Source organism: Pseudopipra pipra, chromosome 5 (assembly GCF_036250125.1).
Source record: "Pseudopipra pipra isolate bDixPip1 chromosome 5, bDixPip1.hap1, whole genome shotgun sequence".
In the NCBI taxonomy this organism is placed as follows: Eukaryota; Metazoa; Chordata; class Aves; order Passeriformes; family Pipridae; genus Pseudopipra; species Pseudopipra pipra.
In genome coordinates this window covers 1410526-1435579 of record NC_087553.1, presented here as the reverse complement: position 1 = coordinate 1435579, position 25054 = coordinate 1410526, and the positions used below count along the sequence as shown (strand labels likewise).

General features: G+C 44.3%; 1 protein-coding gene across 5 annotated transcripts in view; it reads left to right on the top strand.

Moving 5' to 3' along the window:
• The window catches only part of PRR5 (proline rich 5), a 76970-nt gene that overhangs the window by 39222 nt on the left and 12694 nt on the right, over window positions 1-25054 (top strand). For all 5 annotated transcript variants that reach the window (XM_064654070.1, XM_064654068.1, XM_064654067.1 and 2 more), the window contains 5 exons: window positions 1779-1859; window positions 7313-7361; window positions 7983-8040; window positions 12002-12093; window positions 14302-14442. In XM_064654070.1, coding sequence (XP_064510140.1) covers window positions 1779-1859; window positions 7313-7361; window positions 7983-8040; window positions 12002-12093; window positions 14302-14442 — 421 coding nt within the window. The remainder of the gene's footprint in view (window positions 1-1778; window positions 1860-7312; window positions 7362-7982; window positions 8041-12001; window positions 12094-14301; window positions 14443-25054) is intronic.

Genomic DNA, 25054 nt, shown 5'->3' with positions numbered 1-25054 from the left:
CCAGAGAAGCTGTGGCATCATCTTTATAGTACACACGGGGTAAAGTCAGACAGAAATAACTTCATTCCCACCACTGGCACTGACTGGGTCACTTCACTAAGAGCAGTCATGTTGGAATTCATGTAGCAGTACCACGGGCAGTGGAGCAGATAAAAGCTGCTTTTTTTGTGTGTTAGTGTCAGGAAGCTATAAAAGCATCTGTGTGCATGTCAAATAAAGGCTGAGCTCACCCTGCACAATGTTCTTAGTCACTAAAAGAAGCTCCTTCTACCCCAGCTGAAACCTAAAAGACCTTAATGTTTTGGGGACTTCCATTCCATAGTTAAATGTGGTAGAAGTTGCTAAGCAGTTACAAGAGTGGAGGAGTGTTTGAGAAAAGGGGGTGAGCTGACAGATGGAGGGACTGTGTGAGTCTTCTTTCCTTCTGGAGTCAAAACTGTGAGGCTAAAAAAGGTGGCACTGGGTTGGGGAAGGACGCTTCTCCTCATGCTGGAACAGGTTTAGTCTCACTTTTCTCTGGCACTGCTTCACCTTTGTCCTCAGACCCAAGCTCAGTGAATTTGGGTGATGTGTCACCACACTAATTGTTTTCAGCGTATTTCAGGAGCATTTCAGAGCTTCCTTTTGAAGCACACACTCATTTCAGTCATCCTTTGAGGTGCTGTCTTGTCGAGGTCAGGGCACCATTCAGTGTCTCTGCTTCAGCATGTGAATTGCCAGGTACCTGCAGTACCTGGCAGGTTTTTGTCTTTCAGCATCCTGGAATTCTTAGGGCAGGTGGCCAGAGACAGCGTCGGGTGTGTGGCTTTGTACTGAGCTAGAGAGTTCTGTGGTCTCAGTCCTGTCATTGATTGCACCTGATTGCAGCAGAAAGTCATCACCTCTGAGCAACATCTGCCTCCAGAACAGTTACAAATGGCACTGAAAGCGAAAATGGAGCATTTTTGTGGGACAGATGGTTGGCCTGTGCTGAGCACGTCGCTTCCTCTCCTGCTGTCCCCCTTAGAAACTCTTAACCTGTAGTTCTTTCAGCACAGCCTTGTCTTTGCTGTAGCTGAAGGGTAAATCTTTGAGAAATGACTGAGTGGTAATAGGAAACAGTCTTTGTAACCAATTGCCCCGTTTCTGTTGTTCCGTTTTCAAAAATGAATGAGAGACAGGTTAAATGGACTTAAAATACATAATTATCTAGTGCTCATGGGGGGTTAAGAACTAAAAATTCTTGAGATTACGTTCTAGAAAAGAGATGCTATATTTAGGGGTAAAAGTTCAGGTATAGTGTCAAGCCTGTATAAATGATGATTTGTTGATAATGAAGTCAAATAACCACAGCTCAGACAAATATATGCCAGCAATGCTGGGAATATCATCACTGATCTCATAGCAAAGCTGTTAATTGTCTCTCTAGTGAGCCACAGAGACAAAACCATATTTCAGAATACTTCAAATATACTTAATATGGAAATATATTAAAAGTTACACTTAAGATTCTTAAAATACCTAAAATATATAGGCCTAAGTTTTCTGAAATTACTGATTTCAGATGTGCAACTGTTAAAGCTACGAAATTGGAGCAGAACAAAAAGAGCTGATTTTCAAAGGTGTCATCTCTTTTCCGGGCAATAATTCCCTTTAGGGCACGGATGGGGTACCAGAAGTCACCTATGACTTCTAAAAAAGGTCCTGCAGTGTCTAGAAAGAAATGTTGAGCTCACTGTGGAAGTGAGACCCTTCTGAAGTGTTTGTGGGTGCTGATGTCTCCTCGTGTCCTCTTGCAGCATCCACAATGGAGTAATAGCGGTGTTCCAGCGCAAGGGGCTCCCAGACCATGAGCTCTACAACCTCAACGAAGGAGTCAGGTAAGAGACTCGGCTCTGGCGGGGTGCTGTTGGCAGCACTTGCACTGTAGAGCTCCTGCAGCACTATTAAGGTGGGTTTTTTCCCCCCCAGTGGTGGTTTTTGAGTCAGTTTGGCCTCAGTGAATGGCTGTTGCTGACGTGTGTCGACACCTGGCCGTGCTCTGAGAGCTGGGCTGGGTTCCTCCTGCAGCAAGGAATCCAGCCAAGAGAGGAGGCTTTATTTCTGTCTTGATGTGCTGGTTTAAAACTGAGGAAGGGAAAACCTGGACCCCTCTAGTGATGCAGCCCTGTTCCACTGCAGTGATGCTGCCGTTTCCATGGGCCAGGCCTGGCTCTGAGGTGCTTCCCTTGCATCCCTGGAGGAGGGAAAACCTCCAGGCACTCAGTGGGACATGGCAAGGGAAGATGTGCTGCCTGGTGGTCCCTTGGATTTAGCTGCTCCTTCCTCACAGCCTGAGCGTGTGTAGAAGTTACAAAGCTGTCTTGTCAACATTGGTTAAGGTTCCTATTTCCTTCTCATACTATGATGGCACTGTTTGCAACAGACTAAATGCACACCAAGAGGTGTATAATGGGACATTTTTTCTTTAAAAAAAAAGGGAGAGGGGGCAAAAATCCTACTATTCAAGTTATTTCAGGTATAGTTGAAAAGTTTACCGAGAGATAAGCTGATATCTGGATTTACAGCACTTCACCTTTTACTGCTTTTTCAGCACTTAGTATTGCTCACCAAACCTTCTCTGGCTGGCAAGGGCAAGGCAGCAGATTTTCTTGTAGAAATTTGTCCCAGTGCTTTGTAAAATAAATGGTGGAGAAGAATCTGCACTTACAAAAAGACAGACAGCTTATTGCATTCCCTGACTGTCTTCAGATAAGAACCTCAGTTATTCCCTTCCCCTTACTGCTTATTCCTACTCTGTCTGGGCACTGGAGTCTGACAAAATCCCCACAATATCCAGATATTCTGGGTTTATCTGTCCCTGTCTGGTTCCCAGTCTGGGATAGCTGGCCTTTAATTGTGGGAATACCTTCAGAGAAGTGCAGACAAATGGCATTGGGCTTGTGTTCGCTCTTCTTCCCTCTCTCTGTCTTTTTAAAATGAAAAGAAACTTAGTCAGTTATTTCTTGCTTCTCTGGGGAGAAAATGACATCCAAAGAATAGCTTCTCTAGGATGGCTGTCAGTTAGCCTGATCCTTCAATCATGCTGAGGTAGTTATTGGGATAATGGTTAATCATCATTATTGTAAGTGCAGTTAGGATTCTTCAGCTTTACCTGAATGACAAAAAGCAGTAGTTCTGGGCTGAGATTTCCTGGCCCAGTGCATTTGCCTGGTGGGGGACAAAGAGGAAGAATTGTCTGCTGCTGTGACAGAGGCTGATGGCATCTTGTACAAACCAACAAATAGAAGACAGATAGAATTGTGCCCAAATTTTGCTTGAATTTACCTGGGTGTAGACCCTGCACCTTACAAAACTGTTGTGTTGAATTTATTGCAACACCCCATGCAGCTGAACAGGCAGCTGACTACAAATAGACTGATTTTTAGGGGTTTTTTTCACATATCCAGCCACAGCCTCTTTCCAGAAGCTGCTGCACTCCTGCTGTGCACCTCATTTTAGTCCACAATGTTTTAGGACCTCCTAACTAGTTGTACCCAAAGCCCTTTTGCCTCACTTAAGTTCAGCTCAAAACTAAGCTAAGAAATTACTGATCTGACACATGCCAAAAATACCTGTCCTACTGCTACTGCTGTTTATTTCAAAATAACTTTCTTTGTGGTCATGTTACTATTGAGTGCAAAAATATCAGATTCATTAGCAAGACCTCAGAAGTGGAACAAGTGTATGCTTGCCTTATGATTGTTTTAGGTGCGTTCTCCCCACAACTACATAATGAAAAAAGAAACACACAGCCATTATTTTCCACTGGGCAGCACTCAGGTAAATGGTTAATGTTAGTTAGTTACTTTTTCTAACAGTTACAGGACAGTAAAAGATGTTATTTTATCTTACCACTTTGATTACAGCGGATTCTGGAATACTTTCCATAATATAAACCCCTGAATGTCCAAGTTGACTCCCAGCCCGAGTGTAAATATTTGAACAATATTTGCTCACCATTGTTTTGGCTCAGGAATGTCACCTATATTGTTATGACATACATGCAAATAAACACATAAAACTTCCTTTTCTGAGCACACATCTCAAGGCTTTGAACCCTGATGGTTTAAGGAAACATCAGTGGGTACAAATCTGTACAGTACCACTTACTTTTCTTCCAGATTAGGCTCATAAGAGCTGCCACTTGTCTGTACCTTTTGACACTATTCTTGCATTCCTCTGGTGTTAGAAAGTGGCCTTAAATATGCAGTTTCACAGCACTCAGAATCCCTGTTGCCAATAAAACCTGCGTGGGATTTGAGTTTCTCTCACACTGCTGTAACTTTTGATCCAAAAGCCAGGCAGTAGAAATCTACATTTGTATATGTACTGTTTAGTTTTCCCTTGGTGCAAGTGTGTGATGCTTGTAATCCAATAGTGGTCCTTTTTTTATTTCATGTACCATTTCAAAGTGTTTATTTTGACCACTTGTAAAACAAGGAAGAAGAGGAAGGAAAAGGAAATGCAGTGGAAGCAGGATGTCCTGTATTAAAGCTAATACATATTTATAGCTGCCTCTTTTCTGAGTTTCAGGATACTGATTTGATGCAAACAAAGCACATTTTAGTGGCATTTCCTCTTCAGCAGCAAGAGTTCAAACCCAGTCAAATCACTTGTTTCCATGTGCTTCATTTAACTGTATTGAGTAGTTATTACACAGTGTTAACCTTTCCATTCTGAGTAATGTTGCAAGAGTTAATTTCAAAATGAACCAAAGAAGCAGCAGCAGGAAGAAAAATAGTCATGAGCTACTTTAGCATGTTTTATGTGAATTTATATTTTCTTAATTTATTAATTCATTAGATAGGCAATGAAGACCTGATGCCAGTGGCAGACAAGAGTGGCTTAAAAATTAGATGTATTTGAAATGAGCCCTGCAGTCTGGTCAGGGATCTCTTTCAGGTTTAATCAGATTTTCCCCTGGATTCCACCATGGTGTCCACATGTCTAAGGTTGGTCAGTAATCGGAATTATCCAGGATCTGACTGATTCCTGTTCAATGAAACGAAGCAAGGGTGAAAAAGAAATCACAAGCAATGTCTCGGATCCAGTTTTGTTGGGGATCCCTTTTAAATGAATACATACAAAAACCATCAAACCCCAGTGTTCTGATCTGGCCTGAGGGCCTCACTGTTTCACTAGAAATTAATTAAGTAGCTTGAAGGACCTTTATTATTAGGGATTCGAAAAGCAAGATGCATTAATTGTGCTGTCAGTTCTCCTGCCCTGTGAGCAGAGATGTTGTGTGGCCGTGGTGCTGCTTGGTGTGGTGCAGTCCAGTGCATGTCATTAACTTCAAACAGGTTGTTTAGTTCATTCCCAGCTGAAAGAATGGAAATGTGCTGGGGTTTTGTTTTATCTGTCTATCTGTTTGGTTTATCTATTTGGTTTATGTCTACTTATTGCTGGATAAGTAGAACCTTTTTTTTTTTTTAATTTCCTGTCCTAAATGCCAGGAATTATCAGTAGAACCTAAAATATGAAAAGAGAAGGTATTTGCAAGACTGTGTTCAAGGCAGTGAGGAATCCAGGTGGAGCTGCCAGCTTGAGGAGAGGGTAGGAAGCTAAGGAAATGTCAGCAGAGAGTATCAGCATTGTTTTGAGACAGTGGCATGAAGAGATGCCTGGGAATAAATTCTCTCTTGCAGGAGAATTCAAAACTGCAACTTCCTTGTTATTTTAGCCTAAAAATAGTCTCTGTATCCATGTTCAAAGCAAGATGAACCTTTAGTGCCATTGCAACCACATGCCAAAGGGTCTGGCAACCCAATGGCTCTTCATGGCAATGAGAGACCTGTGGGTAAAGCCTGAACTGGGTTTTAGAATTCTTGTCTGTGGATAGTTTGTCTGAGTCAATCAAGTTTCAAGCTGAAAAGGATTTTGATGCCTCTGAGCATCCAAAAACCCCTCTTCTTTTTGTTTATTTTTTCTTTCATTTCTGCCTGGAGTGTTTCCACAGGGTGCTGTGGGGTCAGTGTGGACATGTGCTTGAGGATAAATAAATCAGATACTCTATTTCAGCCTGCTAGAGACTGACCTGCTCCTCTTTGCCCTGAACTTTCGGGAGATCTCGAGAGGCTGTGCCAAAGCATCTGTTGCAAAAACATCAGAACCAGCTCCTGTAGACTTTCATGGAATTGGTTTGATGTCTCTTTGTTTACTGGTAAAATAATTTGATTAAGGAGTTATTTGTCAGTCGAAGACATAACACAAAGAAATAGATGACAAGCTCCTGAAAGTAGAATTTCATTACTACCCTAATTACAGCGGGTGTTTGGATTTTAAATCAAATTTGACCTCATTTCTTCATGGGACCTGAGGTGGTCACACAGACAGGTTTTCAAAAGAGCTCCAGGCCAGACTTGCATGTGTTCAGAAAACCCAGCTGGGGCTGCATTTCTGTGAGGCCTGAGCTGTCATTTATGCATTTAAGTAGTGACCTGGCTGCAGAGAACTAATATGTGAGCCTTAAATAACACACAGCTTTTTAGCAATGTAATGAGTTTTCCCTGGATACAAACAGTGAGCTCATGGACTGAATCGAATTAAATTTCTGGATTTGAGGGTTGTTTGTGGGATATTTTTTTTTTAGCTTTGTTTGCTCTTCAGAGTAGCTTTGTAGGTTTGAGTCTGGAGAAATCACGAAAGGCAGAGCTAAACTGTTCAATTCCTGCCTGCTTTTTCCCTGAAAGCATATAAAACTGAAATTGTTGAGTCTCCTGAGTGGAAAATTGTGGCCCTTTCAGTGCAAAGTTTCACACCAGCAACAAAACACACAGAGTATCATCCCGCTGCAGGTTTCTCTCCAGGTATTTTTTCACAGCTCTGTATTTCCCCCTTCTGCAGGACAGGGATGATTTGGCTCTTTGAGGACGACAGCCAAGTCACGTGCTCAGTTTTTGGCTCAGAGCCACAGATGGTCAGAGGTCACCAGGAGTTCTCCCGTGTCACCAGGCACCAGTGAAGCCCTGGCACTGCAGGGGAACAACTGGAGCATTTTTAAAAGGGTTGGATGTAGGATGGAAAGCGTCCTCTTTTCATCAAATCTTAAATTTCCTTTCCTGGGTGTTTGTGCAACTGAGCCGTCCAAAACCACAGCAGATATTTTCCAACACACAGAAAGGCTGGTTGGGAGTCTTGGTATTTGTTGATCCTGTTGGCCCTTTTTGCAGTTAGTCATTATTGACAGGCTCTGTGCTCATACAGAAATATTTTGCTGTCAGTGACTTCCCCTCTCTCATGCAGTGCACAGCTGATCACACGGATTCTTTTCTTACTCTTTTCAATACAGGCAATTACTGAAAACAGAACTGGGATCCTTTTTCACTGAATATCTGCAGGTAGGCACGTGCTCTCTTTATTTAAATCCAGTGTTGTTATGTGCTACTGAGCAAAATCATGTCACCCACTCTAAATGCTGATCTGGAGACCCTTGAAGCCATTCAGAGATGTGCACTGGCTTCTCTGAGCTTTTGTCATTTATGGGCTAGTAAGATTTGGATTTTATATATAAATATATATAATTAGATAGTGAAAGCCTGAGCTGCCCCTGTATTTCTGTATGACATTGCTGTCTTTCAGCAGATTTCACACATTCTCTTTTTTAACTTAAATTTCAAGTTCCTGAGTAAACCAGTGAAAGACATTTAGCAGTAAGTACCACTGTCTGTTTTTGAAGCAATATTCTTTTCGCTTCTCTAAGATAGAGTCCATGTTTTGAAGTTTGAGAAGCACTTTGTACTGCACAAAATACATGCTGTGTCCTGAAAACATCATCATTTGACGAGTGTCCCAGGTGATTTAAGCAGGATGGACACAGGAGGAGCCCTCTGATGTTTGATCATTAAAATAAAATAAAAGATCCCCCTCATTGTCAAAGGTTAGGAATGAACAAAATGTGAAATGTGATGGCTGCAGGGAAGTGCAGAGTTGAGTAAAGGTAGTCTATATTTTATTTACAGAATCAGCTGCTCACAAAAGGCATGGTGATCCTAAGGGACAAGATCCGGTTTTATGAAGGTAACTTGGCTTTTGAGCTGTGTCTGTCACAGGAGTTCTAGCAAATGCATTCTGGAGGCAGTGGGATGCTTCCCATTATCTTCCTGGGACTATGGATTAGCATGTAGGAATCCATTCCTACAGCCTGTTGTGTCCTGCCTTGGTGTTCTCATGAGCTTTCATCAAGGGGAGGTGATTGCCTGGAGCAGCATCCAGGGGGTAAAGGAAGGATTGCCTCCACCATGGACACCTCCTTCAGTTATAGCCTGCTTAATGTTCAGGAAAAGTGGAAAAATAGACTGAGATCTCTTAGGAAACAAAAAAAGGAGCAGGAAGATCCCAGTTAGTCGAAGTATCTCAGTCCAGAATAATGCAGTAGGTTGTTTTAAGAGCTTCCATAAATGAGGTAAGACACTGTCTCTTTTCAGCAGTCACTTCATTTGAGTGTCTGCACCCTCTGGAGGTGCCACCTTATGGAAGTGGACGTGAAGGATAAACCTCCACCTGATGGGTTGTTTTACAGCCGCCCCTGTTTTGTGTCCTGTGCATTTAGATGTGCTGTTAAATATGTCAGGTTGTGCCAGGGGAACTTTAGATCTGATATTGGGAAAAATCTCCTCCCCAAAAGGGTTGTTCAGGCACTGGAACGGGCTGCCCAGGGAAGTGGTTGAGTTACCAGCCCTGGAGGGGTTTAAAAGGTGTAGATGTGGCACTTGGGGACGTGGTTTCGTGGTGGCCTGGGCAGTGCTGGGGGAATGGTTGGACTTGATGATCTTCAAGGTCTTTTCCAACCTCAGTGATTCTCTTGATTTTATACATCATCAGGTGTGAAGTGGTTTGGGTGTATCTTCAGGAATTATTGCCCATGTAAACAGTCTGAAGACCTTTGGGAAGTTAAGTTCGATTTTAAAGAAATCCATCTCTCCTTTTTCAGAGCTGCAGCCATGATATCACTTAGTTTAAATAAACTGCTCAAGCAGGAGCTTGGAGACAACCATTTCCATTAGTCTCAGCTCTCTGTAAATCCTGGATGTGACCTTTCACTGCTGACAGTACCACTGATCAGCAATGGTGCTATGGGACCCAGCTTTCCTGATGAAGAGACAACAGCCCTGGACACCACAAAAAGAGAACCAATTTCACATTAAAAACCCCAAAACCCACAAAAAGAGTACTGAAACTCTTTAAGCTGAACACCAAATTCCTCAGTGGTATAAAATAACAGCTTGGAGAGCACAAGGGGAGCTGTAAGGATCTCAAGGCCTTCACAGCTGCTTTTCAAATCACAAAGAAAGTTGGATTTTAAGTATCAAATCAGCAAATGAGACCTAGCAAGGTCCAACCCTATTTTTTTCTGATTTTACCAGCTTGAAAATCAAAAATACTATATCTGGTGTTTGAGATCAAAGCTGAGATGAAAAACTGAAATGTGAGACCACTGAAGGGCTTTCAAATATAGGAACGTGTTTAGGAAATACAAAGTTTTAGCAAACTGTTGACTTTAAGCTTATGTTGTTTTTTTGATTTAGTGTGTCCTTTTGTGGGTGCCCCCTTAAAATATGGTCAGAAATTCTGGTAAGGTGGGGATTAAACAGGGACACCTTCTACTATCCCAGGTTGCTCCAAGCCCCGTCCAGCCTGGCCTTGGGCACTTCCAGGGATCCAGGGGCAGCCACAGCTTCTCTGGGCAACCTGTGCCAGGGCCTCCCCACCCTCACAGGGAGGAATTTCTTCCTAATACCTAATTATTTATTCTTACATTTCTTTCAGGAGTTTCAGTTAACTTCTAGAAGCCCTGTGAAAAGTGATGCATGCATTTTTTATGTCATACAATATTGATTATATTGTGCTTCATTAAAATGAGCATTTAGAGTAACCCAGTTTCCTGGAATCCAGCAAATGCTTATGGTAAATGTAGGGACCTTTGCCTGATAGTAAAAAAAAAAGATATATTTTTGAAAGGACATGTAAGTCCTGTTCCTTCATGTGGAATCATCAGCAAAGCATAGGAATTCTTCCACAGCCCTCAATAAAAGGCCTGCCTGCCTAAGGCATTTAACTCTGCAGCCTTTCTGAGCTGCTGTACAGAAATCCATCACTTCACAGAACAAGCTGCCCACAAGGTGGAATAAGTGTGTGACAGTAAAGGCATGTTTATCTCACCAGGTAATTTGACTTCATACAATTCTAGCAGCAAGGTTTGGAAAGGACCAGATTTGTAGGGGCTTCGTTTCTACTTAACCTCAACTTGTGGGCAACTAACATGTTTAACTCTTTCAAACCCTGCCCTGGAGGTGTGGAGTGGCTGGGCTTCTCCTTCATGATCGAGTGGTGTCTTGCAAACACTTCAGTGTTCCAGGCACTGGTAGATGGGTGTTAAAATGCAAAGGTGGTGTCGTGGTTGAACCCCAGCTGGCAGCTCAGCCCCACACAGCCACTGTCCCACTCCCCCGATGGGATGGAGGAGAACTTATGGGTTGCAGTAAAGAGAGTTTATTAGGGAAAGCAAAAATTGTGCATGGAAGCAAAGCAAAACAAGGAATTCCTTCCCCACCTCCCGTGGTTGGTCAGTGGTTCAGCATCTCTGGGGGAGCAGGGCCCCATCACACCCAACACTGACTTGGGAAGATGAACACCATCACTCCAACATCCCCCCTTCCTCCTTCTCCCCCAGCTCTGTATGCTGAGCATGACCCCACGTGGGCTGGGATGTCCCTGTGGCCAGCTGGGATCAGCTGTCCTGTCCTGTCCCCTCCCAAGCCCTTGTGCCCCCCAGCCCCTCGCTGGTGGGGCGGGTGGGGAGCAGAAAAGGCCTTGGCTCTGTGCAGGCCCTGCTCAGCAAGAACTAAAAGATCCCTGTGTTACCAGCACTGATCCAGCACAAACACAAAGCACAGCTCCTACAGCTACTGGGAAGAAAATTGCCTTAGCCCAACCAAAACCAGCACAGGTATTTTTTATTATTATTATTATTATTACTGCTACAGCTCCCAGGAAACTTTGGACTTGGTTCCCTGCTGTGTTTCATTAGAATTATTGGAAGAGAAGTTTTTTGAAAGTTTTAAAAACCTGAAACAGAGAACACCCTCTTCAGTGTGTAGGACAGAGAGAACTCCTGCCTGGTGGTGCAGAAATGAGGACCTTGGTGTGCTGCACGAGCCAGCAGCTGCAGTACAGCCTGGTGATCCACATTTGTCACTGAAAGCACTTAAAGTCAGCAGCCCAGGAATAATTCAGGAGCTGCAGATGGGCCAGAGCTGGTGCTGTTGGTCATGTGCTTAAAAATGCAGGGGGGTCAAGTATCCCATAATCAAGATTGGCACTTGGCTAACTTTGCAGTTAGCACTGGAGGTGCTTTCATGCGTAGTTGCTTTGTGATATGTGTGTAATTCTGGGCAAAATGTTCCCTGGCTGAGGCCCAGAGCAATACAGAACTTAAGAATAGTATCTGATTCTGACACCAATAGTAATACTGATTGATTGCCATTGAATTTGCTTCCTGATAAGTCATACTGTCTCATCTGAAAGCCTCCTAATCATTGCTGTGTTCATCTCCATAGTGCTGGTGGAGGTGCAGGGGCGTTGCTCGCCTTTCACGGTTGGTTTTTGGGGCACAGGGATGGCAAAGAGCTTGTCCAAAAAGTCACAGGGCCATTTTGGGGAGCAGGGATTTGAAGCCAGCATCCAGCTGTTGAGCCACGTTTCCTCTCTGTGGATCTGGGCTCCTGAGTAGCCTCAGAATCTATGAGTTTACCAAGAGTTTACTATTAGTTTACTAATTAGTTTACTATTAGTTTACTGATTTTATGTGTCACCTGAAAAGCCACCAAAAGGGTAATAATTCCACACTGCTGCCAGTAGCTGCTACGTGATTCATCTTAGTGTTTAATAGGAGATTCACATGGTTTCCTGCATGTTTTACTCTTGGCAGTGAGCTGGTTACAACCTAAACACTTCACGAGTTTGTTTTGTGTTTTTGCAGGGCAGAAACTACTGGATACCTTAGCTGAAACCTGGGATTTTTTCTTCAGTGATGTCCTGCCCATGCTCCAGGCTATTTTCTATCCTGTGCAGGTGAAAAATTACTCTGTTACTACAGAATCTTGAAAAACTGGAAAAAGCAACTTTACTGGTTCGTGAGCAGATTGATGCAATCCTTCATTCTCTCTCCTTGGGCCAACCTCCCAGTGCAGCTGTTCTGTACAGTCATGTCATGCAAATAAGTTCCTTATGCAAATGGGTTTGAAGTGCTTGGGTGGAAAACGTGAAGGGGAACTTTGCAAACAAAAGTGGAGTGCAGGGAGGCTGGTTAGTCCTTGTGCCAGCTCACACTAAAAGTGAAAAAAAGGGTTGTGACTGATAAACTGAGATATGCACACCATGAAATAAGTGGAGCTGTGTGGACTTCAATATATGCATTTCCTCCTCTGCACTGTGAATTTGTTCGTGTAGTGTGAAAAGGGATTATGTTTCTGAGATCAAATCCTGTGCTGCTGGAAGGGGACAGCAATAGCCAGTGGAGTTACACCAGTTTAGATGAGCACAGATTTTGACTCCAGTAATTTTAAATCCACCACAGATGCTTGATCTGCTTTGGGTGAAGGCTCAATCTTCTAATTTACTGGTGGCCACAAAGTGTTGTTTATCACTGAGGTCCCAAGGAAATCTGTACCAGAGAGGTACAAGTGACCTTCTGGGGCTGCTCATAGGTGCCTTCAGATGTTAGTGGGAGCTTGGTGCCTGAACATATTTGGGGAAACTTCAGAAACCTTCTCCCGGTTTTCCAAGTGAACTTCATGCCTAAAACAAATGCCCAGATATTCACAATATTACCATTTGCATCTGCAGATAGTGACAGATACATGAAATCTGATTTCAGTGGAAAAGCTGTAACTTCACACAGAATTTGATTCTGAAAGGGAAGAGCTCAAAAAACACAGAGGGCTACTTCACTCATAGGCTTGTGTCTTACCAGTAGAAACTTCAAAACAACAGAAATAAGATGGTATTAAAAACATGCTGAAACACAAAGGGAGGTTTTTCTAAGTGCCCCATAATTTAAATCCAAGTTATTTGGGCACCTAGAGATATAAGCAGGCTCTCAGCCTGGTTTTCCAAAGCACTTAACTAAATTAGGTTTTGGAAATTGCACTGAACAATCCTTTTCTCTGTTGTGTTTCTGAGGCCTTTGAAAATATTTTAGTAACACGAGTCTCCTCCCCTATCAGATGGAAATAATTACTTGAATTTTCAAAGGAACCTTGAGGGGTAAATTCAAGTAGATCTAGTTGCTGATGTCCTGAGGTTACTTCACAAAGCCCAACTGCTGCTTATGTGCTCTTCTAAATTCTGTTCATTAGCAACTGAAGCAGGTTTGGGGTCTTCTCTTCTTCGGCATAAATATTAACAAAGTGTTCAGTACAAATATTAACAAAGTGAAAAGGAATGGGTGGGGTTGGGTCAGGCTTCTTTAGTCCAGACTTAGGTAAGTCAACACCACCTGAATACCAGACCTTCCAGAAGTGTTAATATTTGGCCCACAACTCTCACAACAGCGGGCAAAAATATATGTGTACAGCCATATATACCCAAGGAAAAAGCCCTAATGCCAGCAGGAGGAACAGTTTTACAACTCCTCCTAAGGCAGGAGCTGTTAATCTCTGCAGACAGAGGTGGTGGTGTATTCTTTTGTGTTCTTCAGCTGGGAGTTCCTTCCATGACATGGTAATGCTGAACTGCAAAAAGATGTCTTTGAAAATGCACTTTGGAACTTCAGCTCTGCTCCTCCTGCCTTGTAGTGAAGTCTCTCAAACTGGAGAGAAAAGAGGATCCACAGGTGGGGCTGAGTCAGGATTCCAGCCGTGATTTGAAAACAGTAGCCAACCAGTGTAGAAAATCTTAGGAAATAATGGAAATTCAACCAGTTTGCAACCCTGCTTTTTATTATTTTTTTTCAAACATATGATACATTTCATTAGTGATATACTGTTAAGTACAAAATATTCATATATATATGAATATATATGTAATTCAGTGCTCACCCCAGCCCTTCATCTGCACACACACTCAGTCACTGCCTGTAGCCTTCCCTGCTGCCAAATCAGATTTACTGTGCAGACTCACAGGCTGCTCCCCAGCCTTTGTTATGTTCCTTTGGCTTTTCACTTGGGTTTGCCACTCCTGCAGTCCCTCAGAAGGGGAGGAAGGAGTTTTGACAGGGGATTTTTGGAAGCTGTTTCTCACCCTGCCTGTGCTGGGCCCTGCTGTGTCTGTGTGTGCCAGGGGAAGGAGCCCTCGGTCCGGCAGCTGGCTCTGCTGCACTTCAGGAACATCATCACCCTCAACATAAAGCTGGAAGATGCATTGTCCCGTTCCAGAGCCAGAGTTCCACCCTCCATCATTCAGATGCTGTTAATACTCCAGGTAAATTGGTTACTTTTCTCAGGCTGTTTTTTTCCCCCTGTCTTTCTGTGCTGCGTTGCTGAAGTCTTTGCTGGTTCATTGAAGACTCCTGACCCAGAATTCCAGAACAATCAGCTGTGGTCCTGCTGTCTGAAAGTAGGAGGCTGGAGAGATGCCTTGAGATCCAGAGGGTCTGAGTGCACAGACTTGTATTGAAACTATGGGCCTTGAAACACCAGGTTTTGCAAACAGACCAGTGTGTGTGGTAATGGCAGATTTCCATTAAATGCTGGGTTTTGCTGCACTGGCAGTTCAGGATATGAAGCTTCACATCTGGAGCAGGCAGCAAAGTGAATATGCAATTTATGGTTGAATCAGGTCATATTTGGTCACTGGAACCAAATTCTATCAAAGCTGGTGATACAAAAATCTTAAGACCAGATAGTGCTATTTGCCTTCAGTGTTGGATTATTTTTTTTTAGTAGTAATGAGGAGAAACAAAATGAGGAATTCCAGGCAAAGATTTTTTTACTTGCTTAATTAAAGAAAAGCATGAGCATGCAAGGAGAAGGGGGATGAGGCAGAAGGGAGGCAGAGAATCAACAGTGGATTCTTAGAGGTTGAGGAAATTGAGATGTTCCTGGCTCGTGATTTTATTTTTTTTATAAATATGTTTCTTTGCTGTTCACAGTATGAATTAGTTCTGTGTCTGAAATTTTTTTGAAGGGCACAATAATCTAATCAGGCCAGTGATGAAAATGGAGGCAAGGAGTAAGATTCTCTCTGCTGGGTCAAGAAATGGGATTTTCTCAGTGTCCATTTGTTGGAGTGTATAATGATGTGTTTAACCTGGTTTTCTCATTTTGCCTGTTTAGGGTAAAAGGCCAAATGCATTCTAGTTGCAAAGCTGTTGATGGAAATCAATAACCAAGTGAGAGGGAGTTTGCCCCTGGGTGTTTATTTCTGCATAGGTTACCTCTGGTTGTGTGGTGGGGATGGTGAAAGTCCTTTCTTGGAAATTGTTCTGCCAAACTGGTGGTTTAAAGTCTAATAGAAATTGTGGGAAAAGGTCAGAAGAAGATCTGGGAATTATCTATTTACATGCTTAGCAGTGTTAGTCAGTAATTGGATTTCAGAACAAAGGCTTTTTTCCTAACTCAAATGTCACATTAAACAACAGCAAATTTTATACATTTGTGACATAATAATGGAATTTTCTTGGTTCAGTTTAACTCCACGTGTTAATAGGGATGGAAGGGACATAAAAAATCAGCTGTCCAGTGAGCACGTGGTGGCCTTGTGTGCTTGTATTTCCCAGACTGAGGGATGATGTCCTGATGTGGATGTTGTCTAATCCCTGTTTGTGTCCACCATGACTGGATTAAAGTGGCACAGATTTGGTAACTGATGCATCTGGTATTATGTTTCAGCTTGTCACGGTGTAGGGGAAGAGCTCTGTCAGTTTGTCAGGATTTGTGTGGGATTTCAGGGACCTCTGGGAAGTCCCTGACTGACCTACTGCAAGGTGCACACATTGCTCACTTGTCTGGGCCCTGGCAGGGAGAATAAAACAATCCCTGCCAAACACCTTCTGAATAAAAGGGCCTGAAATTAAGTTGCACCCCTTACTCTGTTGTTTGGTGGGTTGTTTTCCCTTCTTTGCATCAAGTCGTTTTTCCTGTCCACAGTGAGCAGTTTGCTGGAGTTCCATGCCAGCCGTGGATGGAACACCCTGGTGTGGGACAGCACCCATACCAGTCCTCTGGCACACATGAGAGAGGATATACTTTGAGACAGATGGGGTCATCAACCTGACACAGATCTCACAATTTGTGCAGAGAGACAAATACCTCCATTTCAGACTATTAAAAAAGCCTTGGAGAAGGAAAATGTATCTTCCCTATGTCTCCTTCTGAAGGACTAGAAGAACCTTCATCTCTGGGATAAAGCTGTGATGAGTATTATAATAGCAGCTTGTGTATCTGAAGCTTTGTTGGAAGATACTCTCCTTTGAAAGGAGAGAAATCAGTCCTTGGTTAATCATTATACTTGGGTTCTTCAGTGTCACCAGTGCTATAACCTGATCTAATGACAAACCAGCAATCTGCCAGGAAGGAGGCAGTCCCCAGAACTGGGGGGAGGAGGGATATTCCTGTGCTGGTAAAGTCAGTGGCAGTTCTCTCACAGTTTGGAAGAAGGGCCTTGTACCACTCCAAGTGTGAGCTGCCTGCGCAGTGTGACCCAGTTAGGAAGCACACACTGAAATGTTCATCCTTTGTGGCTGCTTACAGGCAATGTAAGGCCTCCAGGGTGCTCCCCTTGCACTTGCAGGGCCTTCAAGAGCAGAGTCACGACTGAGGGAAGGAAAAGAAGTAAAACTGCTTTTGAGCAGTGAGCGATGCTCAAGAGCTCTCGAGACTGCAGCGAGTTGTCAGTCTCACCCTGATGACCTTTCACTTTGGGTGAAATTCGGGAGCTGGAGGGAGAGGGATAGACAGGAGAAGAGTTTAGAAAAGAGCTATCTCCTTTGTGCTCTGTGAACCAAAGAGAGCAAAACTGCCACCAGAGGATAAACAATCTGACTTATTTCCCAAGGCGTGTTGTCAGAGATTACCTTTGCCACCGAAACTGGAACATCCTATCTCCAGGTACCTCTCCTGAGGTCTGAGAAATTCAGAAGAGAAGAACTAAAGAGTGTTTATCTGCATCTTCCAGTTGACATCAAGATTATCTGAGTTCACAGAACCTCTCTGGGTGACCTGGGGTATTTAAAAAGCCAAGAAGAGCACAACATGATATCTCTCGTGCTGAGGGATGAGGCCTCACAGAACAGAAAACAATATCTCATGCTGAGGGATGAGGCCTCACTAAACATAAGCTCTGAAGAGAAAAATAAAACCTGTGGTTTCCTTTCTGGCTCTCTGAGCTTCGTTTGAACTCCCTTGCCCGTTGTCTTTGTCTGTAAAGGAAGACAAAATAAATACATAAAACTGCCCAGTGGGACCTATTTGTTATCTCTGGAAAGTTCCTTACACTTTAAAGGGGGCAGAAAAAGTACATTGCAAGATCTGAAAGCAAGATGCAAAGAGGGCTGTTTTTTCATCTCAGCAGCCACACAGCAAACCAAAGGCAGCCTAGTGGTTAAAAAACAAAATAGCCTTTGCTATCACAAAGCTGCAGCCACAGATCTGCTGTAGCACTGCAGTGTGTGTCAGCTGGGATCAGTTGTTTATGGCCATATGTTTTCAAATTCGGTGATTGCTTTTGAGAGCTTGTCCTGCTGTAAAGTCTCTTCTACCTGAAGGCATCGGTTGAACAAAGTGGTCTGGGTGTGAGGTTTCCACGTGCTTTTAGTTTCTCTTTCCCTTTTTTTCTGAATTCCTGGTTTAGAAGACACAAAAAGAAGAAACCCAGGTATTGCAGGCCTTATTTAAATGCAAATCACCATATCAAAAAACCTGTGCTTCCCCTGTGTTGTGCATAAATTTGTTTCCTTCCTTCCTGGTGAAGGGGTGACTTGTCTGTGTTTCCAGCAGCTCCACAGGCACAAAAGGGAAGAAATCTTGCAGCCAGGACACTGCCTGACACAAAGGGGAGAGTCCTTTGTTGCTTTGTGTTGACATATGCAAAAATGGAGAATCTGGCCCTCAAGATTTACACTTTGGAGTATTTTGTGGATACATTTGCTTCTGTGCAGTATTTTCTCTTGCTGTGTCTTGTTTATTGTCTCTATCAGCAAGTGCAGTTTGCAGTAATTAAATTGACAGGAGTTTGTTATCCTGGAGTGAATTTGTATTGCTGGGATTTTTAGCAAGGCACAGCATTTATTTGTTGTAGGAAAAAGATATTTTTAAAAGAAAATCTTGACCTTTTGACCAGTGAGGAGTACTTGTCACATTTGATTTTGAGTTCCTTCGTGTGGTCTCTGTTAGTGTGGTGGTTTTCTGGTGCTGGGAATCACGTCTGCATGGAAGCAGCAGAAGTGCTGGAACTGTTTCATCTGCATCTTGCCTGGGGCAGGTTGGGATGTGCTGTGTTAATGAGACAAGAAGCTGGGAGCTGACCAGAGAGCTCAGAGCAGTGACAGCAGCAGTGACCTGACCTGGGCTTCACCCCCACAGACACGGATGGATCTGCACTCCTGGGGCCCTCCCTTGTAACCAAGGCCAGTGGAAGGCCATTGCCACGTGAAGGGAACAGATTTCATTTTGAGATCGGGTGCTCTCCCAAACTAGCTCTCAATATACTTGACACCACCGTGTGTTAACACTTCTGTAACCTGAAGCAGTGGAAAAACAAGGAAACAACATAAAATGGTACAGTTCTCCTTTGTTACGTGTGACCCTGGCTCATGAACACCATGGCACAGGGATTTACACGTGCATCTTGTCCCTCATCTTTAGCAGAAGGACAGTTCTTGGGAACATGACTGTAACCTTGTCCATACCAATTAAATATGATGGTTTTCCAAGGCAGTTTGCATTGTGCAGATTCCCTTTGGGTGTGTGCTCACAGTGCATTTTAAGAGTACCTTGCAACAAGTAAAGTGTCAGTTCTGTGCAGGATACCAGTTAGTTAATCAAGGGCATGGCTGCAGGTGGAGTTGGTCAAGATAATATAAAATGTCTCCTGGAGTTTGCCTGTGTTAATAAAAGTGGCCTATTTAAACTAGTGCAAGTTCATTGGTAGGCAAATCCTTAATCCTTAAAATAGACTTGGCCATGCTGATCCTCATGGAGTGAGATGATCATTTTGAGGAATTTAGGGGGACAACCTAAACGTTCCAAAATCTGCCACAGACCTCTTCTGCTCACAGTGTCAAAAGCCTTAGTGAGGTCGACAAAGGTTACATAAAGACCTTTGTTCTGTTCCCTACACTTCTCTTGCAGTTGTCTGAGGACAAATACCATGTCTGTGGTGCTCCTGTTGGCTCTGAAACCACACTGACTTTCAGGAAGGATACCTTCTGCTATAGTGGGTATTAGTCTGTTCAAGAGTATTCTTGCCAGGATTTTGCCAGCAATGGAGAGCAGAGTAATACCACGATAGTTTGAGCAGTCAGATTTAATTCCTTTCTTCTTATACAAGGTGATGATGACTGCATCACGAAGGTCAGATGGTAGTTCGCCGAGTTCCCAACAGCGCACCACGAACTCATGGAATTTGGTGTGGAGTGCAGGGCCCCCATGTTTCCTTTCTTGAATACCCTATTCACCGTCTTCTTTAGCATGATGCTCCAAAGGGCCACAGCAGACCTCAATGATCAGGACGGTATCTACATTCGATACCGTACTGATGGAAGTCTATTCAATCTAAGGCGACTGAAGGCCCACACTAAGACCTTAAACCATCTTGTCCGGGAGCTGCTTTATGCTGATGACGCCGCCCTTGTTGCCCACACAGAAGCAGCTCTGCAGCGTTTAACATCCTGCTTTGCAGATGCTGCTGAGCTCTTTGGGCTGGAAGTCAGCTTAAAGAAGACAGAGGTCCTCCATCAGCCTGCACCTCAGGATGTCCCCCATCATCCCCACATCACCATTGGTCAATCAGAGCTCAAATCAGTCCAACAGTTTAATTACCTCGGTAGCCTCATCTCCTCAGACGGTAAGATTGACGGAGAGATAGACAACAGATTAGCAAAGGCATATAGTGCTTTTGGAAAACTCCATAAAAGAGTATGGCGTAATAAACACTTGAAGAAAAGCACCAAGATCAGTGTTTACAAAGCCATAGTGTTGTCTACTCTCTTATATGGATCTGAATCATGGGTCATCTACCGCCACCACCTGCGTCTCTTAGAACGCTTCCATCAACGCTGCCTCCGTACAATTCTAAACATCCACTGGTCAGACTATGTCACCAACACATCTGTTCTAGAGCAAGCAGCTATCACAAGTATTGAGGCCATGCTGATGAGAACACAGCTGCGTTGGGCAGGTCATGTCTCCAGGATGAAGGACCACCGCCTCCCTAAGATCTTGCTTTACGGTGAACTTGCCACTGGCTGCCGCATGAGAGGAGCCCCGAAGAAAAGATACAAGGACTCCCTGAAACAACATCTCAGCCTTGGCCATATTGATCACCATAACTGGTCTACTCTGGCCTCAAATCGGGAGGCCTGGAGACACACCATCTATAACGCAGCTGATGCCTTTGAGAAAGCACGCAGGATCACCCTCGAGGAAAAAAGGCAACGCAGAAAGAACCGTGTATTGCAGAATACACCATCTAAGGAGTCTTTCTGCTGTGCCTTTTGCAATCGGATATGTCTGTCACGGATTGGCCTCATAAGCCACCAGCGCGCCTGTAGCAAATGTGGATAGAGCCTTCCCAAATCTTCGTTCGCGAAGCCCAGCCATGAAAATAGAGCAAAATCAGTAAAATTATTCTTAACTTGAATTAGTCCTTGCAGAACCTATAATTTTGTTGAGTAAGAGGGAGAAGGTTTTAACTAATTGCATTCATCTGTACAAATGACTTTTGTGGACCCGTTTGGGCCAGTAGACTAAAACTGGCATAAAGGCATAGAAATTTTGACTATTGAAAAGCTCTGAGCAAGGAATGTTCCCACGATGCAAGAATCCTTTGAGTCAGGGTGCTTTAACACTGTAATTCATGGGTTGTCTACAGGGGGAACATAAGAAAGTTAATCTAAGCTACCTTTTAAAAAAGATTAATTAAACCTCATTACAACTCTGTATGGACACTCATTCTGACAATTAAAGGGAGTGGGAAGGGAGGGAAGTTTAATTAATGGCACTTCAGTTCTACGTCAGAGGCTTTAAGCACAGTTTATCTTAACAGCTTTCTGTTCTTAATTCAGTTAGTGTAATTCCATTTTAATTTAATTTAATTCCAGATAGGCAAATTGGAATAGGGAATAGTGGCTTTTGAATTGCCCAGGGCACTATAGGTGAGGTCCTCAGGAGGTGGCTCTCACTTCTTCACTTTTAGGATCAACCTCAGAGCTGGGAGCCATCCCAGGTGCCACCAGCCCCGTGAGTGGTGTCTCCCAGCTGTGGCAGTGGTGGCACCAGGCACAGAAGGGGGGCTGGGTTGTGTCTGTGCAGGTAACAGGGTCAGCTGGTGCTGTTTGGGGTCACTGGTGCAGCACCTCCTGCTCATGAGAAGAACAGCAGGAGGAGTTTCCAGCAGAGAGGCTGTGCAGGGCTGTTTTGCAGTGTCTCCAGCGTGGGCTTCCCTGTGGTTTTCAGAGACAAGTGGCCATGGGTTCCAGTCAGACCTGCTGGGCACAGAGCAGCTTGGCTGGTCCCCTGTGCAGGTGCCACTGTGCCCCTGCCTTCTCACAGCCTAGAGCTGTCTGTCTGAGCACAGGCCTGGCAGAGAAACTTCCTGCCAGGGGGTTCCAGAGCCAGCCCAGGTGCCTGTTCTCCTGCTCCTCAAACCTTTCCTGCAGCTGCACGTGCTCTCTGCATTTTGAGCACTGGTAATAACCTCTTCTCCCATCATCTTCCTGGCTGCTCCATCACCTTTTACCTTCCATATATTGCCTTCTGACTCTTTTCCTCCCCATCCCCATCTTGCTCTCCCCTGGGGCAGAAGGGATGGAGGCAGAGAGGGGAGTGACTGGCAGCATGTCAGTCACACAGAGCACAGCTTGGAGGCTCATCCTTGCAGTCAGCTCCTTCTCTGATCTCAGTTTCCCTCTGCTGGCTTTGGTTGTGCCCATAAATTGGGTCAAGACCCAGTAGCAGCCTGTTACCTGCCTGCTTCTCTGCTATAAAATTTTACTCTTATGGGAAGGCGTGTTTCCATTTAAACTGACAGGGTGATCAAAACAAATTATATGAAATGTCTCAGCTTCTGTCTCTTCCCAAGAAGGTGCACTGAGAGGGGGAAGAGTCGTGGAAGGTGTGGAAGCTCCTGCTCTGCCACACCACCTAAGCCCCATCCCCAGGCCTTTCCTCTCCTGCTCTGTGGTTGCAGGTGCCAGAACCAGCAGCCCGTGGGTGCAGTGGGTACCAGGCTGGTGGCACAGGGGCTTCTGCAAAGGGCAGCTGCTTTGTGGAGTGTTTCTCCCAAAAATAAAAAGGCTAATCTGTTATAATTTTCTCAAGGTAGGGGAAGGATGGAATGAGTCTCTTGGAGGCATCCTTTCTGCCCTGCTGGGTGGGCAGGGTTAATTGTCTTCTATCAGTAATTTCACGGTCTCACCCTTGGTTTTGCTGCAGCTGCAGAAGGAACAACTATGTGACAGGGTGATGTGCAACATGTACTGTGAAATTCATTAACTACCCAATTAGTACAAGCAATTAAAAGGTAAACAGTTCTTCATGTGATAGAGCAGGACTCAGATTACATTATTTGATTTAAACCATTATCTCCTGGGAGCCTCCTCCTGTTTCCAGTGAGCCACACAAATCCCACATCGTTGCCCTCGGTGCTCTTGATGTCCCCCAGAGACTGTGGGCTTGGCTCCTTGTCACAGGGTGCTTGTTGGGCTCCAGGGAAAAAATCCATCCCTCATTCCTCCTGTGTCACTCGAGAGCCTTTCTTGGGGTTTCCTTCTTCAGTTGAAAAGAACAAAACCCTGGAAGAAGCTGTGGGATATTTCTTTTGTTTGTCAGAATGCCTGAATGACACGAGGACAGCTGTGCAGGCAGTATGAAGCTGGTGCAGCTCTGCTGAAGCCCCTGGGTAGCAGAGGGGGAACTGGGTAGCAGTGTTGCCTGAAAAGCTGTAGAATGTGGTTATACACAGAGCTGTGTTGTTACCACTTGAAACAGAAGCAAGGAGAAGGCTTGCTCCCTGCAGGTGGCTGTGTGATACTGTGTGCACTAAATCAAAGCACCGGCCAGCGCTGAGGGGCAAAAGAAACACTTTGGCTTCAGTAGTAGGGTCCTATTGCCAAGAGGCATCTGTTGGTTCCAACCACACAGGTTTCCATTACTCTGGTGGTTGCAGGAATTCTGAGTGCTGCTGGATTTTGCCAGTCCCTGGCAGGTGATGGAGGAGAGAAAATCATCCCTTTAGAGCCACTCCTGCAGTCACATCCCTGATGCCCGGGCTGTTTGTATTTGGGGAGGGCACTGCTCAGTGCTGGAAACTCAGATTTTGTCTGCTTGTGTTTCTGTGTTTCCTCTTATTCCCTACACACTGGATTGCTGAGGGAGGGTACCCATTCTAGAGCCAATCAGTTACTTTCCAAGCATTTTGAATTTGTCAAGACATTTTTAATGAAATTAAACTGTTATGTAGAAAGGTGTTGCTTTCAACAAAGCTTTAGCTACAAGCCAGGAGGGCTCCTTCAGGCCTGGGCACCTGGGCTCCTAAATTATTGCCTTCTGGGATTGATGGAAGCTCAGCCTCCTTGGGCAGGAGAATAACCACAAAGTGCCAGGATAAACAGGTGATCTGCTGCTTCCTGGCTCACAGGGGTGAGTGTTGGTGATGGAAACGGTGTTGCCACCAGAAATAGCGAAAATTTTAAAAATCCAGAAGGCAGAGCTCATCTGCTCAGTCTATTCAAGTGTGTTTCAGAAAAGAAGATGATTCCTGGAGTAGACTCAGTCACCTGTGAAGGGTGAAGCAGCTTGGAGGATGCTGAGGGAGGAATGCTCATGAATGGCTTAAAAGGGGAGTGTGACTCTGAAAGGCAGTGTCAGAAATCCTCACAAGCAGGTCAAAGCAGCCAAGTGAATGTTTGTGGCTCCACAAAAGCATCGAAACAGCCTGGATGCACTGAAGGAGGGCTCTGCCATCCTTTTTGTCCTTGAGTATCCACCTGAAAATAAATGTGGGATGGATTTTCTTGTAATAAATGAGAAAACACTCCGAGCCAAGAGTAGGTAAAGGCCTTGAATGCTCAAAGTCAGCAATTCCCCAGCAAGGTTAGATGAGCTTAACATGTATAGATCAGCAAGAACTTCAGGAGGGAGCCTAAAAAAAGAAAGAGATTTATTCTCTTGGACATGAAACATCACATCTAATTTGGTATCTCACAGGCTGGTTCTGCAGGGGCTGCACGTGCACTTCTGTGCACATGTGTGCTTGCCTGGGAGTGCAATGTGACAGTCCTAAAGCACTTGTAAATGCACATAAACTCACTCCAGCTCGACTTTATTCCATAAGGAGCTCTTCAGAGACACTCACCTTCGTACAGATTCCTTTGGTGGGTTGTTTCAAAGTCACATGAGGTTATTTGAGTGCTCTGGTCTGTGCTCAGGGGAGTCACTCAGCTGGGAATCAGAAACCTCTAACCCTAAACCTGTAAAAGGCAGAAATTCATACCATTATTTTTGTTGGAACTTTATTAGCAAACTGGCTGTTCAGCCTCTGCTTCAGGACTCTAAGCACTATATTTAAAGCCTCAAAAGTAACTTCCTTGCTTCCAGTCATTCATATCTTTTATTAATCTTCATCCTCTGCTTTGTCTTTTGCAGTCTCATATGAAATGTTTAGTGACAGGTTAAGAAAATTAACACACAGGATTTGGGGAGTCAGGGGAAGACTGGCCTGTCTCTATTAGTGTTTGGTGCTTTCTGGGAAGCAGAATCCTGTTGCTGGCTCTCCCTCTGCAGCCAAGCCATTTGAAAACCTCTGCACACAAACCCTGTCTGGGTGTTTAGTGATCCTTATCTTTTGTCTGTGTCTCAGTGCCACCAGTGAAAGG